At 50.5% G+C, this 17,384-nt stretch overlaps 2 protein-coding genes across 3 annotated transcripts in view; one reads left to right on the top strand and one right to left on the bottom strand.

Moving 5' to 3' along the window:
* The window catches only part of SAMHD1 (SAM and HD domain containing deoxynucleoside triphosphate triphosphohydrolase 1), a 63,052-nt gene extending 59,642 nt beyond the window's left edge, over positions 1 to 3,410 (top strand). For both annotated transcript variants that reach the window (XM_022592473.3, XM_022592471.3), the window contains one exon: positions 1,282 to 3,410. In XM_022592473.3, the coding sequence (XP_022448181.1) occupies positions 1,282 to 1,416 (135 nt within the window). In that variant the 3' untranslated portion in view covers positions 1,417 to 3,410. The remainder of the gene's footprint in view (positions 1 to 1,281) is intronic.
* An 888-nt stretch (positions 3,411 to 4,298) lies between these two features.
* TLDC2 (TBC/LysM-associated domain containing 2) lies at positions 4,299 to 10,763 on the bottom strand. Its single transcript, XM_022592474.3, has 5 exons — positions 10,433 to 10,763; positions 9,625 to 9,777; positions 9,335 to 9,430; positions 5,661 to 5,734; positions 4,299 to 4,581 (listed from the first exon to the last, which is right to left on the bottom strand). Exons 1-5 carry the CDS (start codon positions 10,670 to 10,672, stop codon positions 4,446 to 4,448), a joined length of 699 nt encoding a protein of 232 aa, XP_022448182.3. The 5' UTR covers positions 10,673 to 10,763; the 3' UTR covers positions 4,299 to 4,445.
* Positions 10,764 to 17,384: the final 6,621 nt, after the last annotated feature.

Genomic DNA, 17,384 nt, shown 5'->3' with positions numbered 1-17,384 from the left:
GCCACTGGGGTGTGTAAGCAGGAAAGTGACATAGTCAAGTCGGCGTTCATAAAATTCACTAGAGTTGAAATTAGAACGGGTAGAGATAAGGATGTTTGGTAGAAATAGAGACGAGTTTGAAAACAAATCATGTTGACTTGAGGTACGGGTCTTCCGAATATGAGTGTCATGGCAATAGTGTGGCTGCTTTTAATAATAGCTCTATCAAGTCGGATCCAGCATAGGTCAGCAGAAGAAATGTGATACGGGGCAGGAGATCCGAAAGCTTTAGAAGAGCTAAATGGGCAAACAGGACAGTGAGACAACAGGAGGGAGCTGCTGCCACCTCTAGGGTAGGAGGTGGGAGTCCAGGTGCTGGGCCACCTGCAGAAGCTAGAACCACAGCAGAATCACAGCCACTGTACCCAGCCAGAGGGGTTAGGGGAGAGACACCCTGGCTTCTCTGCCCCCCTCTCTTCCAGCCTCCCACCAGTGCCTCCCATCGGCCAAACCTGACTGGAGGCCAGTAGACACGGAAGCTGGGAAACGTAGTTCACAAGAGCAGCTCCTGTTACACAGCACAGCAGAGGGAGGCGAAGAGTGGATCTGAGAGCAAGTAGGCAAGTGAAGGCCACGATATTCTATCACAAGCGTTCTCTTCCTAGTGCAATAAAGGCTCTCACAGATCCTGTACCCTCATATAACCTTGAGAATCCATCCACAAGTTCAAGAACGATTCAGGATAGAGTCAGGTGTTAGAGGGCCTAGCTTCTCACACTCTTTGTTTTCAAGTCGTAGTGTCACTTCACTTTGACACCATCCCTTGTTTTGGGTGGAGTCAGTGCTGATGGGGCCAAAGTTACAGCCTTGATTGTGGAGCAAAGCTCAAGTTCTGCAGGCGCATGCTGTCCTTCCCCCCTTTGCCGTCTTACAGACCTGGGATGTTTATTACAGGGGAGACTAGGAAAGAGAGGAGCAGGGGTCCAGTGCAGGCCCTCTTTCTCCTGGAAAACCAGGACAGAGTGTGTTCCGTGGAAGTGTGTGAAGGGAGAGGGCCGTAAAACCTAGCCATGTGAAAAGAATAGGTCTGGTGGCTTTTGCTCTGAGGGCTCTTCCCTTGCTAGGACCGTGGTGTTTCTAATTCAGCCCACACACTGAGCATATATACAATCTGGGGTTTCCCAAGAGTAAGTCTGTCCAGAAGCAATCTGTCTGCAGGACAAAGATATGTGTACCTGAGGCCTTCGCTTAAAACCATGAAAACTGGCTTTTCTCTATTTCTAGTTTCTCTCTCTTTGACAGGATGGTGATATTGTAGCTCCACTTATAACACCTCGAAAATTGGAGTGGAATTACACAGATCCAGCCCAGAGTCCAGCTCACACCCGAGAAGCATCCAAATTCAGAGTCCAGCTTTTTCCAGATGACTCAGTGTGAATGTCTGCAATCAGTTGTTTACAAAAAGCGTCTCCGTCCTCCCCCCAACACAATTAATTTAGGGAATTTGATTACAGAGTTCTACTAATGTATTGACAACTAGTGCTTTTTATTTTATATTTTGAATGTACGCACATGCTAAGTCATTTCTATTTAGAGGAACAGGTATTAGGCAAACTTTATTACATGAGCTGTGGAAAGCACTGCCTTGCCTATTTTTAATATTAATCAAAGCCTTTCTTCTTTAGCAGCCTGTTTTCTTAGAATAACTGCTCTTTTATGTACTTTGAACTCTTAGGACATATGATTGTTTTTTAAAAAATTTGGAAATTAGACAAAGGTGCACACTGGAATTTGCATTTGGGATTGTCACGAACAGCCACAGTTAAAAGCAAAATGTAAAATCCTGCGCCCCTGAGGAGACGCCCATCACCCCAGATTTGAAGAGAGCTCTCCTTGAGTGACTGGAATATTAGTGAAAGGCACCTACCCTCACCCTTTTAGCCCCGTGTAAGCTGCCATGTGGGATCAACAGTAGATGAGGGCCAGGAGGGGCTCCAGCGTTTTGATGACAGGCCTGATTGATTTGCTGAAAAGATCTGAGGGCTCTGGCCTCCTCTGAAGTGGGGCATAAAACTACCTTATAGGAGACCCCTAGCCCCAGTGGCAGAGGGATCCCCCAAACCAAGCTGTTCTCTGGGTCAGCTGTGGCTCTAGCCCGTGTTGGTTTCTTTCCTGAGTGCTCACTGCCCGAGCCCTGAGGGTTCTGCCATTGCCCAGCCTGGAGAAGGCAGCTTCCCTCCCACCTGCTCTCTGCATCTTGCTTGGGTGCTGATCAGAGGTCATGACAGGAACCGTCCATCCTCAGGGCTCCTCAGAGCTGGGACTTCATTTTTGCTGGTAGCTGCCCGTGCAGAGATGAAGTGATTGCCCAGTGAACTCCAGGTTCCACTCTGTGTCTCTACACCACTGTGGTTGAGCAGCGCTCCTGAACTGAGGGCTCTCCTCCCATATGCACATCCCCAGTGCTACAGAAATTCACCAAGAGCAAAGTCTGGAGTTAGAGCCAAAGCTGGTGGCTGCCAGAGGCAGGGCAGTGGGGAGTGTAGTCATGAGCCCCTAACATCTTGTGCTTCGACGCTCCCTTACAAAAGCCTGACACTCCCTGGCAGCCTGGGCCTGGGGAGCCAGCCCTGGCCCTGGACAAGAGCAAGAGGGAGTGGGGAGGAACTCAGACCACAGGCCAGCGGATTATCCCCAGGGCCTTAGGAGTGCTGCACCTTCCACTGTGTAACCAGGCTCTCTGCTGTAGACACTAGGGTGGCAGGTGTTTGGAATGTCTGCCGCTGTGCACTATCACCCCTCCCCCATCCCTCAGTAGCTAAAGAGTTGACCCTAATTCATAGAGTAGTTAGAACCCTTCTCCTCTCCCACCACGGTGCTGTGTGGTGGGGATGTGGTCACACATGGGCTCATAGAAGCACAAGGAAAGTGGTCCGTGGTACTGGGTCATGTCCATTTTAACCAAGGTGCCTCTGAAATGTTCAGCAGGGAGAAGCATCCGTCCCAGACTCCATGTGCCCGGACCCAAGGTCAAGAATGTAATGTTTCTCTGCCAAGATTGTTTTATTTTTGCACCTCCTGCCTTTAAATCATTGTTTTACCCTGCAGTTTTGTGGTCTCAGTGTTGTATCGCTGTGCTCTCTGAGAAACAACTTGAATCTGTTTTGTTTGCATCTTTTGTTACATACCAGGCAGCTGCACTTTATGCTCTTTGCAACTGTTTTAATTATGGGAACCATGTGCCACTGACAAGGTTAAACTTTTCTTAAGAAACATCTTCACTATTTGTATAAAAACGGAGACTTTAACAGCTTGGCCTCTGGAGTTACTGCGCATGGTCACATTGAGAATGTAAATAGAACTGCAGGTTCAAGTGGCTGGTTATTTCATCTGGGTGAGGGAAACAGCTGCAATAAAACCTCATGAATGTATCTCTGTCTTGAAACCAACCGTGTCTTCCTTGACGACTTTCTCTCACACTTGTGTGCCCACTTTTGACCCTTTTGTGCAAAAGAACTGTGTTTGGTCTAGGAATGCGCCCAGATGTTTCTTTATACCTCAGCACTGTGTTGGGTCTTCGAGAGGGGATAATATTAACAGGGCCTATGTTACTTGGTTTTCCTCATTCAGTAATGACAAGTAATGGCCTGATAAAGAATCTTCTGGAAGGAGACAGGCACTAGCATGGGGAGGGATATGGATTTCTTTTTTTTTTAGTTTTTCTGAGCTCCTGTTTTGCCAGAAAACATATCCTTCCTCCTTTTTAACCTCCCTGAGGTTCCCATCTACAGAATTTCAAATGCTTTACCCAAATATGCATATTGTTCATTTGCTGCTTTCATATTTTCCTCGTGGAATTAAATAAGAGATTTGCAAGCACCCGGTGGCACACTGGTGGCAGACAGAAAGCCCTCAGTGTTCTGGGAAAAGAAGGATGCTACTGGAGTCTTTATTAATTTCACTGGTTGAGTCCTGGTGTCTGTGGCTTGACAATATTCTTTAAGTTAGAATAATGTCCAACACATATAGAGTAGAATCCCATTTTGTAAGATATATATCTCCTTGGAAAATTGTCTGGAAGGATATACATGAAATGTTAGTGTTTTGGGGGGTGGTTGAATTTTAGGCAACTTTAATTCTTTTATATCTTCTGGTTTTTCTACACTAAACATGTATTAACTGTATACTCTCTAAAAAGATCATTTTCCTGAGGGACTTTGTGCTGCTCGGGTGAGGTATAAGTGCTTTCACTCCTTCAAAGTCCCCTCTCCAGGAGAACATGGGCTGTGCCCATGCCTGTCTTGGTCCTCTGGCGACGGGAGGCTGGCTCAGAGCCACAGTCCACACTGGGACACTTCGCCATCTGTGTTTCGGACAGAATGGACTGCCCAGGGTGACGGAGGCCTCGTCAGCATCCGGAGGCAGATCCAAGCCCCTGTTGCCCCAGGAAGCTGCCCACCGGGGCATCAGCTCAGGACCCAGGCCTCTAGCTCCTTGATGCAGAACTGCTCCTGCCGGGCCAGCACCTCGTTGTTGAAGGTTGCACAGGGGTGGCTCCCCCCGTGATACAAGTCTCCATCCAACCACAGCCCAAAGTGGCCACTAAAGAGAGAGGAGAGTCTTGGCATCGCTCCGTCCTGGGTGCTGACACCTTTCGGACCTGCACCAGCGGTGCTTGGCTACACCGCGACCGCAGCCTCACTTCACCTTTGTCTCAGCTCCCCTTAAACCAATTTATCCTGATTGTTAGGGGCTCGCATGTTGTTCCCCACGGGGTTTGGAGCGTTTTTGGTTTTTACAGTTCAGTGATTTTGATAAATATATGCAGTGGTGCAGCCATCACCACAATCCAGTTTTAGAACATTCAGAGCGTTAAAGATGGCAATGCTTAACCAAAGGAGGGACTCGCGCAAGCGTGGAGTCTGAGCCCAAGACACGTCAGAGGGCGTCCATCCTAATCCCCTCGTTTGACAGCAAACCTAGGCTGGAGCTGGGAAGTGGCTTACTGCAAATCAGCCATGGCTGGTGCGTTCTGTGTCAATCTGCCTCTCGGTGGAGGCTTTTCAGGCAGTTGGGAGAGCAAAGAACTTGCCTGGTACTAAGCAAGCAATGCTTTCATCTGTACCCTCAGGATAAGAGTTATTCTGCCTGAACTTGCAGGTCATACCAGAGGCGAGACTAACCTTGTCTTCCTAACGCACTCCATCTCCCACCCCCAAGAGGCGCGCGCGCGCGTACACACGCACGCACGCACGCACGCACGCACGCATGCCGGGTTCCAGGCAGATGCCTGCCTTCCTCCAGTGAGTTATGTTCCTACAGTCATGGAGCTGACAGGTAAATCTGAGGCTTGCCCATCCCCTGAATCTAGCTTCATCCAACCATAGGGAATGCTGTTTCCAAAGTTACACATAAATTCAGCCTAAGCTGTCACCAACGTAACACTTCGGGGGAGAGTTCACGCCACCCTCTCCTCTCAATATTGACTTAGAGCAGGGTTTAGGGGGTTGGCTAGTGGCCTGAGCAGGCCCCAGGCGCTGCTGAAGGGAGAGGCTTGAAGGTTAACCAGCAGCCTCCCCATCTTGTCGGGGGCAGCCTAGCTCAGCATTTCCGGACGGGAGAAGGGATCCGAGCACAGACCACCCCGACACTCGAGACTCGGGGAGGACTGAGACACGCACCTGCCACAGCCCATCATCAGTGAATCCAAGTCTCCTTTCACGAAGAAAGAGTTGTTTCCCGTCCACTTGAAGACCTGTGATGATAGGAGAAACCTGCGGTTACTGGGTGAGTCCTGCCCTTGCACTTTGACTCTACACCACTGGGCGGCAGTGTTGTGGAGGAAACAGAACCTCCAGGCCCCAACGAAGGCTCAGGAACTACTCTGGGCTCCAGTCTCCCTGGAGTTCATCTCCTCTTGCCCTCCAGTCTGAATTCCCACAGCCCCAAAGCCCTTCTGTTCTAGGAATAGACCAGAACCCTCTGAGGCTTCCTGCGTCCAAAGCTGGAGAGAGGAGGCGGAAAGTCCAGGTCAGGAGCAGGGCCCTGATTCTACCCTTACTAACTGTTTGCTCCCTTCGCTGGAGGCAACACCAAGCCTGCACACTCCCCAGTGCTGCCTCACACCGAGTTCCTCAGCAAGTGTTGTGGGCCCCACCCCAAAGAGACACCCTGACTACCGCCATTTCTGTCCCATCCGACCCCGCCAGTCACTCCTCCCTGGATCACAGCCTCCTAATGGGTCTCAGCTTCCACTGTCTCCTGCCCAGAGCCCATGTCTGCACTGCGGTCAGTGACCTATTCAAAATCCAATCGGATATTAGCCCTCCTCTGCTAAAGCCCTACAAAGGCCCTGGAAATAAAATCCAACCGCTTACAACAGCCGAAAGCCCAGCCTGCTGTGCCCCCGATTTTCTCTCTGACCTCTTTTCCCCCTTAACAACTGCACTTCATCTACCCTGGCCCTTCTGTCCCTGGGACACCTGAAGCTATTGCTGCTCTAGGATCTTCATGCTTGCTGACCCCTCTGCCCAGGATGCTCTTCCCCCAGATCCTCAAATGGCCCACTTCTCATCTTTCAGCCCAAATGTCATCCCAGAGGAAATGAAAGTAGCCCTTCCTCCCAGGCTCTGTTCATGTGGCAATATGCCACTGCCTGCCCAGCTAACAGGTAAGCTCTGTGATGGCTGCCTTGATTCCGGCAGTATTCCTGAGACATGGTATAGATGTTTGTTGAATAAACAAATTATTCAAGGGTCAATTTAGCTAATAAAAAGATTTTTAAAAGGCTGCAAAAGTATAGCATATTATTGCCTGTAATTATTGCCAAAAATGCTCTGAGCAGCCAAAGGGTGTTAAGCAAGAAAATAGACTAATAAAAGATAAGCCCTGGGCTCAGAACAGGTGAGATAATATTAACAAGTGGCCACGAGAAGACAGAACCATTCAGCTCCTCCTCCACTTTCCTCAAGGAACATGACCTTCAGACTTGAAGGAGGAAGATAAACATTGCTGCAGAAAAAATTAAGGCCACGTTCATGGTGCTTCTTGGAAGAGCAGTAAAGGAACGGCTGGGAATTCATGCAGAACACAAGAGGTGCCAGAAGACCAAAGATGGGCAAAAATTAACCAATTTTTGAAAGGATGAGATTCCATAACAGTATCCTGGGAAGACTATAGTGATCCCCTGAAAACAATCATAAGTTCTTTTGAAGAATTTTTTTGGCACTTAGCACCAGGCACTGTTTAGTCACTGGAGAGAACAGCAAACATAACAGACAAAAATTCCTGCCTCCTGGAATTCCCACTCTAGCGGCAGGAGGCGGGTAAATCAGTAAAATAAATGGTATATTAGGTGGCGACAAAAGCTAAGGGGAAAGAAGTAGAGAAGGGCTATAAGAATTTCTAGGGGCTGGAGTGTTACAAATTTAAAGCAGGCGGCCAGGGAGGGCCTTGCCGAGAGGGTGACATCTGAGCAGCATCCTGAAGGAAGTGAGAACCGACCCACATGGAGATCCTGTGGAGGGCACACTAGGTAGAGCAGTGTGTGCAAAGGCCCTGAGGTAGGAACAGGTCTGCCTGTTTAAGAACAAACCGACAGGTCTGTGTGGCTACAGCAGAGTGCAGGAGAGGGAAAGTAGCAGGAAATGACATCAGAGAGAGGCCAAGAGACGTAGGGACTTGTAGGTTATTGTAAAGACTTTGGCTTTTCTCTGAGGGAGAAAGGAAGCCATCGGCAGCTTGGAGCCCAGGAGTGACGTGCCCTGACTTACCTTTTAAAAGGCTCACTCCAGGTACTGTGATGACTGAAGGTGGAAGCATTAGGAGGCTATAGCAGGAACACAGGCAAGTAATGATGGTGGCTTGAACCAGGGTGACAGCAAAGGACATGGTGAGAAGTGGTGGATTCTGGATAGCGATAGAAAGAGAAGGAAGAGCCATCAGGATTCATTGACAGCTCAGATGTAGGGTGTGAAAGAGGCGTTAAGAAGGGCTCCAAAATTTTTGGTCTCGACGGCAGAAAAGATAGAGGTGCCGTTAACTTTGTCAGGGAAGATGTCAGGGGGAACCGATTTTCTGGGAGAAAGTCAGGGGCTCAGCTTTGAACGTGTGAGGCTTGAAATGCCATTTAGATCCAACTGGAGACACTGGGTAATGGTTGGATGTATGTGAGTGTGGAGTCTGGGGGAGAGGCCATCAGCACCTGGATGGCATGGAAAGCTGTGAGAATGGACGAGACCTCGAAGGAAAAGAGGATAGTCAGAGAAGAGATGACAACCAAAACCTGAGCTTGAGGACCCCATGATGTTAAAAGGTTGGGGAGATGAGGAGGAACCAGCAAAGGATTCTGCCAAGGAACTGTCGGAGCAGTAGGAGGAACCTTGTACAACTTGAGGATTCTAGTATGTGAACCCTGGAAGGCCAGCGGTGGGGACTAATATCCAGCATGGGTTTATTGTAAACAACTGTCCCCTCTCCTCTTCCCTGATAAGATTTCCAGGCTGGCGATGGAGGCAACACAGCAGATATGGTGTGTTTTGCCTACGGCAAGGCAGTCAGTCCAAGCTTGTGACCTCCTTGTCATGCAACCAAATGCCTATGTTGTTGCATGTATCTGTAGGTGTCTTGCTCTGTGCATGGGACAGGGGTTTCTAATGGCAAACCAATGCACCTGCAACTAGTGCTTCATCTATTTTGTGTTTCCACTCCATTCAGCTCCCTTTTCCCTGTCTCCCTCTAGTAAAGCAGCTTGGCAAAACCCCAGTCGTGGTTGAACCCTCCCATCGCGCTCTCCGTGCTTGAACCTGAGGAGCTGAATTTTGCTAGAGAAGAGCACACACCGAAGTAAGTGGCCTTTGCATTCGCAGTCTCGGACCTCCAGTCAGCCCTGCCTAGCTGCCCTTCTGTTTCTCCAGTTTTCTCCAGCAGCTTCCCTTTCTACTCCTGCCATACCTCCTCTCCCCTCAACCTTCACACCCTCCTCTCCATCCTCACCCTTAGCTGATGGCCTTACCCGACACTGCCTAAGAAAATATAAGCCACTGGGCATGTCTGTCTTCGTCTTCCTACCCCCACACCCACAGGGCTACCTGCACTTGGACCAGTTTCGTCTTTCCAGCCTGTATCTGCTGAGCGACACACCTCCTCTCAAGCCAGTCAGTGGTTGCCAGGAACTGAGCACTTTTTAAATGAAGGGGGATGCTCAGCCTGCCACTGCCCTGCTGTACTCCCTCTGTGGAAAGATGGAAGGACACCAGGCACCCAGCACGGGGGATGGAGCTGGGGGCCCCTGGGACCCCGGGTTCTTTGTCCTGCCGTGGATCCCACTCCCCGCCTGGAAGGTTAAGAACATCACCTTCAGCTGTGGAGAGAAGGAGAAGAGGAACGTCTCGCCAGTACCGTAGAAGCCTTTGCTGAGTCGAATAGCCGAGGAGGAGAAGGCCCCAAACATCTGGAAAGAAGAGTTTGCAGTTTGCCGCTGGAAGGGAGCTGGAGGTCCACTGGCAGCACCACCCTTCAGGCTTGGTAACATAGGCCCGTCCTAGAGAGGCTCCTGTGGAGCCTGGGGCAGAGCTGGGGGATAGAGAGGCCCTCGGGGGCCCATCGACATGCATCCCTTCCACTAACACTCCCAGCACGGCTCACCTGGCCATCCTGGTCCCTCAGCACCAGCAGCACCGGCCCGCTGTGGCCCTCCATCTGCCTGTACAGGCTCCGCAGACTGAAGCCGTCCCTCGACGTGCAAAAGGCCAGACTCCAGGAGTGTCCGGCGACTCTCGGGGGGAGGTGGAGGCTGATCTAAGGGACAGGACTGGAGGTGAGTGAGGGTTCCCGGTCCTCCCACCCTCCTCGCCCCATATCCTTCGTGTCCCAGGAGGACTGAGGTTGAACAGCCACCACTCACCCAAGCATGGTGCTTTTCAGGTTACAGAGTACTTTACTGTTTCCAGGGGACTTTCACGCCAACTAGCAGGAGCCCTCAGAGAGAGGGATTAGTATTCCCATTTTATAGATGAGGAAGCTGAGGCTCAGGAAGGTGAAGCAACATGCCTGAAGCCCACATGGGGAGTAAGTGGCAGAGCCAGGTCAGAGGGGTCACCTTGGCCCCCAGCAGCCAGAGAATAGATAAGACGCTGAACCCTTCCTCCTAATCCCCCCATCTCATCCTCCCACCCCCACCCCAGCTTTGGCATCAATTCCCAAGGACTAGATTAGTTCACTATATCCTTAACCTCCTGGCCCAGGGAAGAAGGCGGTGCTAGGATTACTGGGTCATTTTACAAGAAAGGAAGAAAAGCCCAGAGAGGAGAAGTGATTTGCCCAAGGTGACACAGTGAGCAGAGGACAGAGCAGGAGTGACCCTGGGTGTCCTTGGGCCTGTCTGGGGTGGGGCAGGAGGGTGGGACCCTCAGGCTCAGGGCTGAAATCTTTGTACCATGGACTGTGCCCGAACCTGCCTCATCTCCGAGGCTCCCAGAACCTGGCTGGCTTCTGCCAGCTGGGGCTCCACTGGATCTTCCGGAGCACGAGCTGGGGCTGGGGCTGTCTCCTCCTCCTTTTCCTCACCCTCCTCCCCAGACAGAGCGTCCTCCACCTGGCTGGGCTGTGAAGACACAAAGAGGCCTGGTGAGTGGAGGGACAAGGAGACACCAGCTTCCACATGTCCGGAGCCTGAGAGCCTCAGCCACCTCATCGCCCCAGCCCAGGCCCCTGCAGCCAGGAGCGCAGCCAGAGGAAGCAAGCGTCAGCGACAGACCAGGCCCTGCCCCCGCCTCCAGCCAGCTCCCTCCCTGGCCCCTGACAGCCATGCCCATCCGATGTGGCCGTGGGCCCTGCGGTTTGTCTGCCTGGTTTCTCTGGATCCGGAGTGGATGCCAGGGATTGCGTTCTAAGCTTGTGGGCAGGAGAGAAGGGCAGATGACAGCCCAGCTCTGGGAGCCGCAGCTGTGCCTTTGTACGTGAAATAACGATAATAATAATAACAACAACAGTAGTGGCTGACGTATACAATATACAGCACACACTTGACTAGGCCTGTGTGAAATGCTTGCTGTGCGTGATCTCTCTGAATTTTCCCAAGAATTCTAAGAAGAATGTGCTGCTTTTTTTTCCTTTTGGCCACATACTCTGTGGCTTGTGGGATCTCAGTTCCCTGACCAGGGATTGAACCCCGGGCCGCGGCAGTGAGAGCGCCGAGTCCCAGCCACTGGAGTGCCAGGGAACTCCCGAGAATGTGCTTCTTACTACGCCCATTTTACAAAGAAAGAAAGAAGGCCCTTTCAGCCAGTGAAACAACGCATGTAGTCATAGGTGAGACAGCGTGCAGGTTCACAGATTCATATAAAATGCACATTTGTCTGTGTGAATGTGTGTGGTGTGTTGGCTTAAAATAGAGTTGTGTAGGCAAATCAGTGTGAGAAGGTGTTGAGTGCAACTTCGTGTGTTACCTGTCAATGTGTTTGTGAGTGTGAGCTGGGATTGTGTAAATATATGTGTGTGTCAGTGGGCATGTATGGTGGTGTCTTCATTCATTCAGTCATTCATTCACTCCATTGAGCTCCCACTCTGTACCAGAGTGTGTGTGTGTGTGTGTGTGTGTGTGTGTATGCACGCCTGCACACAATGACTTCGGGGCTTTTCATCAGGAGAGACTTCCTCAAGGACTTCCCTGCTGGCGCAGTGGTTAAGAATCCACCTGCCAATGCAGGGGACATGGGTTCAAGCCCTGGTCCAGGAAGATCCCACATGCCGCAGAGCAACTAAGCCCGTGCGCCACAACTACTGAGCCTGCGATCTAGAGCCCACGAGCCACAACTACTGAAGCCCACGTGCCACAACTACTGAGCCTGCGTGCCTAGAGCCCGCGCTCTGCAACAGAAGCCACCACAGTGAGAAGCCCGCGAAGCCACCGCAGTGAGAAGCCCGCGCACCGCAATGAAGAGTAGCCCCTGCTCACCGCAACTAGAGAAAGCCCACACGCAGCAACGAAGACCCAATGTAGCCAAAAATTAATTAATGAATGAATTAATTTAAAAAAACAGCAGGGGGTACTCCATTAAAGGAAAAAAAAAAAAAAAGTCAGACTTCCTCAAGAAGGAGAGAAGGACAGGAAACTGCTTTCCTATTCCCCAGGTTCAGGCCTAGGGAGGGCTTCTGGATAGACCTCCATCTGGCACCCACTCCGGGGAGGAAGGGATGGAGACAGTGGCCTGTGCTTCCTGAGGGTCTTGGGACCATGGGGCTGGGCGCTAAGGCCCCAGGTTCCTGAATCCTTGCTCTGAACCCTGGGCCAGCTGAGGAGGGGCTTGGAAGGGGGACACCAGCCTGTATCCAATCCTGGCCCAGACCCCCTCTTCCCCGCCTTTCCTGACCAACCCCCAGCCCAAGCTGGCCCCTTACCAGCCGAGTGTAACGACAGCGGAGACCTTTCATTCTTCTGTCCGAGCCCAGCTGAGGGCAGTAAGCGAGCCCCCAGCCTTGCTGAGGGAGGCAGCACCGCTTGGTGAGGCCTAAAGATGAGAGGGAGAAACCTGGGGCACACCCGGCTGGCTCCACGCCCATCCGCCTACCTTTTGCTCCCTCTCACCTGTCATTCACCTGTCATTCCCGGGCCAGTATGTCACTGGGTGGGTCTGTGAGGTCAGCTACGCTGGGCATTCAAGGCCACACTTGTAGTTAGCAATTAACACGTTAGCCGGAGATTCTAGCTGTGATTCCCTTCTACCTCCTTGCCCTTCTGGCAGCCTGGCCCATGGACTGTAGCCTTTGGGCAGATGCCTGAGCCCCTAGACTGGGGGTCTGGGGCCTCTGGTTCCCTGTATGACCTTGCATAAGTCCCTTGCACCCCTGGGTTTCCCCACATGTAACTGGGTTTCCCCACATGTAACATTGTAGCACTGTTACATGTTTCCCCACGTGTAACATATTACACTGTTTCCCCTCTGGTTTCTCTGAGACCAGATTATTTCAGAGGCCCTCACAAGACTGACAGCCTGCAATTCAGTTTCCTCTCAAAGCTTGAAAGGGGCCAAGCTAGACCAAAAGAACAGATATTGAAAACAAAAAAAGTCATTTTTCTAATTAAAAAAGCAATACATGTTTACTATAGAAAATTTGAGGAATTTGAAAAGAATAAAGAAAAATACAAAAATATTCATAATTCCACCTCTCAGAGATAAACTCTCAACCCCAAGGGTATTTTTTCCCATCTTTTATATTTATTTCATATATAAGTATATACACACATTTATAAATACATCATACTGTGTATCATTTTATAAAGTGCTTTTCAAACTTAACAAATGAAAAATTTCCAGTTACATTCAGTACCCTTTGAACACATGATTTTTAATGGCTGCTTATTATTTCATCACAGGACGTACATCATTTCTCAAATGTCTGACATTTTGTTTGCTTCTAATTTTCTGTGATTATAAGCAAAACTGTAATGAACCTCCTTATTCATAAATCTGATGAGATCCTTTATGATAAATTTCAAAAGTTGAATAATGGATCAAAGGGCATCCCCATATTCTTTTTTTTTTTTTTTCCCCACACACCACGCAGCATGTGGGATCTCAGTTCCCCGACCAGGGATCGAAACTGCGCCCCCTGTACCGGAAGCACGGAGTCCCAACCACTGGACTACCAGGCCAGTCCCCATTCACACATTATTGATAAATGTTCCAACAGGGCTTCCCAGTGCTTAAGGCTGACCCATGTCCAGATATCTTTCCGGAATCTCAGGACAATATCGTTCTGATCATCATGTTTTACACCCTTAAACTGCAGATAAGGAAACTGCCACTCAGAAAGTAGAAGGGACTAACCACAGCCACATGATAGGATAACACAGTCATTAAGAGCACAGACTCTGGAGTCAGGGAGTTTAAATCCTGGTTTTTGCCACTTCCTTGCTGTGTGACGTTGGGCAAGTTACTTAACATCTTTGTGCTTCAGTCTCCCTATCTGTAAAATACTAATACCTATCTACCTGATGGGGCTGTTGTAAGAGTAAATGAAGGTAATGCCTGAAGAACTAGGATGCTGAGCCAGACCTCCATCATCCTGTTCACAGTTCCTGGTGTTTGCTGAGCACTGGACAAATGACAGTGCTATGGCTATCCGCCGACATTGCCCCTTTGCGAGATTCAGGGCTCAAGTCCCGGACAAATAGCCATTCAGTCTCCACCCGGGCACCTCTGGGGCAGAGAGTCACTCAGTCACTTGCAGGGGTGAGTAGCTCAGTGGAGAAGGGAAAGGCAGGAACCGTGGAAGAATGTACTCACCCTGCCGAGTCTCAGCCTCAGGTGACCTCCTCCAGCCTGTCCAGCCCGATGGCTTCCCTAGTGCACCTGCTGGATCCCACAGAGAAGGGGCCACTTCCAGAACTGACCCTGTCCACCTGGTGGTCTGTACAAAGCAGTTTTAGCTCTGCACCCTGGTCCCCCAGCGGGCAGCTGGCACCTCTGCCCCAGCCGGGCTCCAGCCCTCCTCCCACCTCTTATACCTGCCCAGAGGGTGGCAGGCCTTGGCCCCGAGCCTGCTCCGGTTCCAGCTGGAAAGGCCTGGCAGTCATTGTCGTCCATCAGAAACTCAAATCCCACAAACAAGACCTTGTCACCTCAGGCCCCCAGTTCTGCCACCACCAGCCCAAAGAGGTGGGGTTTACTCAGCTCCTTGTCTCTAACCTGGAGCCTCTCACCCACAGCTACTAGGTGCCACGTGGTGCCTGAAGCCCATCACATAAGGCGCTTCCTTAAGGGGTGCAAGTGTCTAGGAAAGGGTCCTTCCGTGGGGTCCCCGCCCATCCCCGTGTGCTGCAGGGGAGGCCCGGGGCTGGGAGGTGAGAAGAGGCAGCCTTGCAGGTTTCCCGCTCTCACACGGGGTGCTGAGTCTTTCCTCATTGGCCTGTCGTGCCATGCGGTGAGGTCATGTCCAGGAAGCCCAGCGTCTGGCATACAGTAGGCACACTGTCAGTGGGGTACTTCTCTATCCCTGGCTCATGGGGGGGCTTCAGTGAATGCTGTTGTTGAAACACAGAACCTCAAATTTGGAAGGGGCTTCAGCCAGTCCCAGAACAAGCGGCCTCCAGCCAGGGCAGGAACTCCTGAAAAAATATGCCCACCAAGGGTCCCCCAGCGTGTTGGGTGGGTAAGCCCACTCTCTCGGGTGGCTCACTCCAGCTTCACAGATCTGAAAGAGACCCCCTCCTGCTGGCCTTGGTGGAAAAGACTCGGGTCCCCAGATCCTCTCCCCATGACCAGGTCTCCTGGGGCAATGCCCGCTCCGGGAAGGTGGGATACCAAAAGGACTGGTATTATGGGGAAAACATTCAAGTGAGGAGCCCTGTTGCTACCTCAAACATGGCTGTTGCTATATGTGTTTGAGCTGTCAACAGCTCGGGGGTCACACGTCCGGCCTTCCCTTTTCTCAGGGCCCCTCTCCCAAATCTATTTCCTCCACGCTCAATTCCCGAACCTTTGGGCACTTTGGGAGGCCAGTGAGATGTGCCTTGCTGTCCCATTCTTCATCCTTAAGTCTAGGAATGTGACCTGGCAGGAAAGCCAGTTGCCATGTAATTGGCCCCTAAAAAGCTTCCACGATGAGATTCTAGGCACCAGCGTGTTGAATGTCCCAGCTCTGCCTTGCAGCCTGTCTTGTCCTTTCTCCACCAGACCACAGGCCACCTCTCTGAGAACTGCAACGGTCACAGCCAGGAAACAATTTCAATGTCCAGTAAAAGGGGAAAAGTTTAAGCGACCCATGGAATATCCCCTCTGTGGATTATTTCTAAGTATTAAAAGTGATGGTTGCCAAGAGTTCAGAAATGCATGGGGAAATGCTTCTGCTACTCTGTAAAGTGAAAAAAGCGGGATATAAAACTGGATATGCGGCACAGTTTCAGCTCTGTGCTTTGCTGAGTCGACTGGCTTCACTCTGATCCTCGGATGGGTGCATGACATACCCCTTCACACATCCTGAGAGGTCTGATTTCTTCTCTGATCGCTGTGACAGATGTCTTTGCCCTCCTCACACAAGCTCCAATCTCCTTCGGCTGCTCACTCAGCCGGCAACTTTATTCTTCACCGAGAAAACAGAAGCCATCAGTCACTCCCTCACCTTCCCGACAGACCCACCTGCATCTCACCCATCTCTTCCGCCTTCCCTCCAGGACAACGGAGGAAGGGTCCCTGCTGCTTTCGAAAGCCAGTCCCCTGGGCCTCCCTGGCTCTGTCGCGCTCCGCTTCTCCTGCCCGGCTTCTCTCGGCCTCACCCATCTCTCGCCTGCCCCTCTCGACACAACCGTCCCCGCCACGACTGCTCCATCCTCCTCTCCCTACACTCCACCTCTACTTCTTCTTCGCTTTTCAACCCCCTGCCTTTGGCATCTGTCCCTACCACGCCTGCTCTTGCAAGGTCCCCAGCAGCTTCCGTGTCGTCCTAGGAAGGGGACACTGCTCTCACCTTCCTTCAGCTCCTATGCCGCTTGACAGAGCGATTCTCCCAGACAACACGCTGTCTTCATTTCCCTCCGCCCTCATCGGCCACTCCCTCTCTGTCTTTTGTGGCTGGCTTCTCCTCTCTTAACCACTTTCTAGAACCAGGAATTCCCCCCTCCCTTTTTTTTTTTCAATTTTCTACTTTATGAAAGAAATAATACATGGATACAGTTTTATTTAATAAGATTCAAGCAATTCATGATAGATGTTTTGGGAGCAATTATTAAAGGCCCTCTTCATCTGTCCTCTCCCAATCTCATCCACTCCTAGAGGTAACAGCTATCAATCTTTTTTTTTTAATTTTTAAATTTTATTTTATTTTTTAAATTGAAGTATACTTGATTAAAACATTATATAAGTTACAGGTGTACAGAATAATGATTCACAATTTTTAAAGGTTATACTCCACTTATAGTTATTATAAAATATTGGCTATAGTGGAGCAGCTGGGCCCGTGAGCCATGGCCGCTGAGCCTGCGCGTCCAGAGCCTGTGCTCCGCAACGGGAGGGGCCACAGCAGTGAGAGGCCCGCGTACCGCAAAAAAAAAAAAATTGGCTATATTCCCTGTATTGTACAATATGTCCTTGTAGCTTATTTTATACAGAATAGTTTGTACCCCATACTCCCCTACCCCTATGTTGCCCCTCCCTCCTTCCCTCTCCCCACTGGTAACCACTAGTTTGTTCTCTGTATCTGTGATAGAGCCAGAAATTCTTTATTTTATTTTATTTATTTTCAATATTTTATTTTATTTTATTATACAGCAGGTTCTTATTTGTTATCTATTTTATATATATTAGTGTATATATGTCAATCCCAATCTCCCAATTCATCCCACCACCACCCCCCTGACGGCTTTCCCCCCTTGGTGTCCATACATTTGTTCTCTACATCTGTGTCTC

Source organism: Delphinapterus leucas, chromosome 15 (genome assembly GCF_059928025.1).
Source record: "Delphinapterus leucas isolate spDelLeu-1000000601 "Yukka" chromosome 15, BTC_Dleu_Yukka2, whole genome shotgun sequence".
NCBI lineage: Eukaryota > Metazoa > Chordata > Mammalia > Artiodactyla > Monodontidae > Delphinapterus > Delphinapterus leucas.
This window is presented reverse-complemented; position numbering and strand designations above follow the sequence as displayed.

Coding starts and splice junctions, on each gene's coding strand:
- TLDC2 (XM_022592474.3), bottom strand. CDS start 10,672: ATGAGGTGGCTGAGGCTCTCAGGCTCCGGACATGTGGAAGCTGGTGTC. Junction 9,778..10,432: donor GAGCCTCGGAGATGAGGCAG/GTTCGGGCACAG, acceptor CCTGTCCCTTAG/ATCAGCCTCCACCTCCCCCC. Junction 5,735..9,334: donor CCTTCTCTCCACAGCTGAAG/GTGATGTTCTTA, acceptor CTATCATCACAG/GTCTTCAAGTGGACGGGAAA.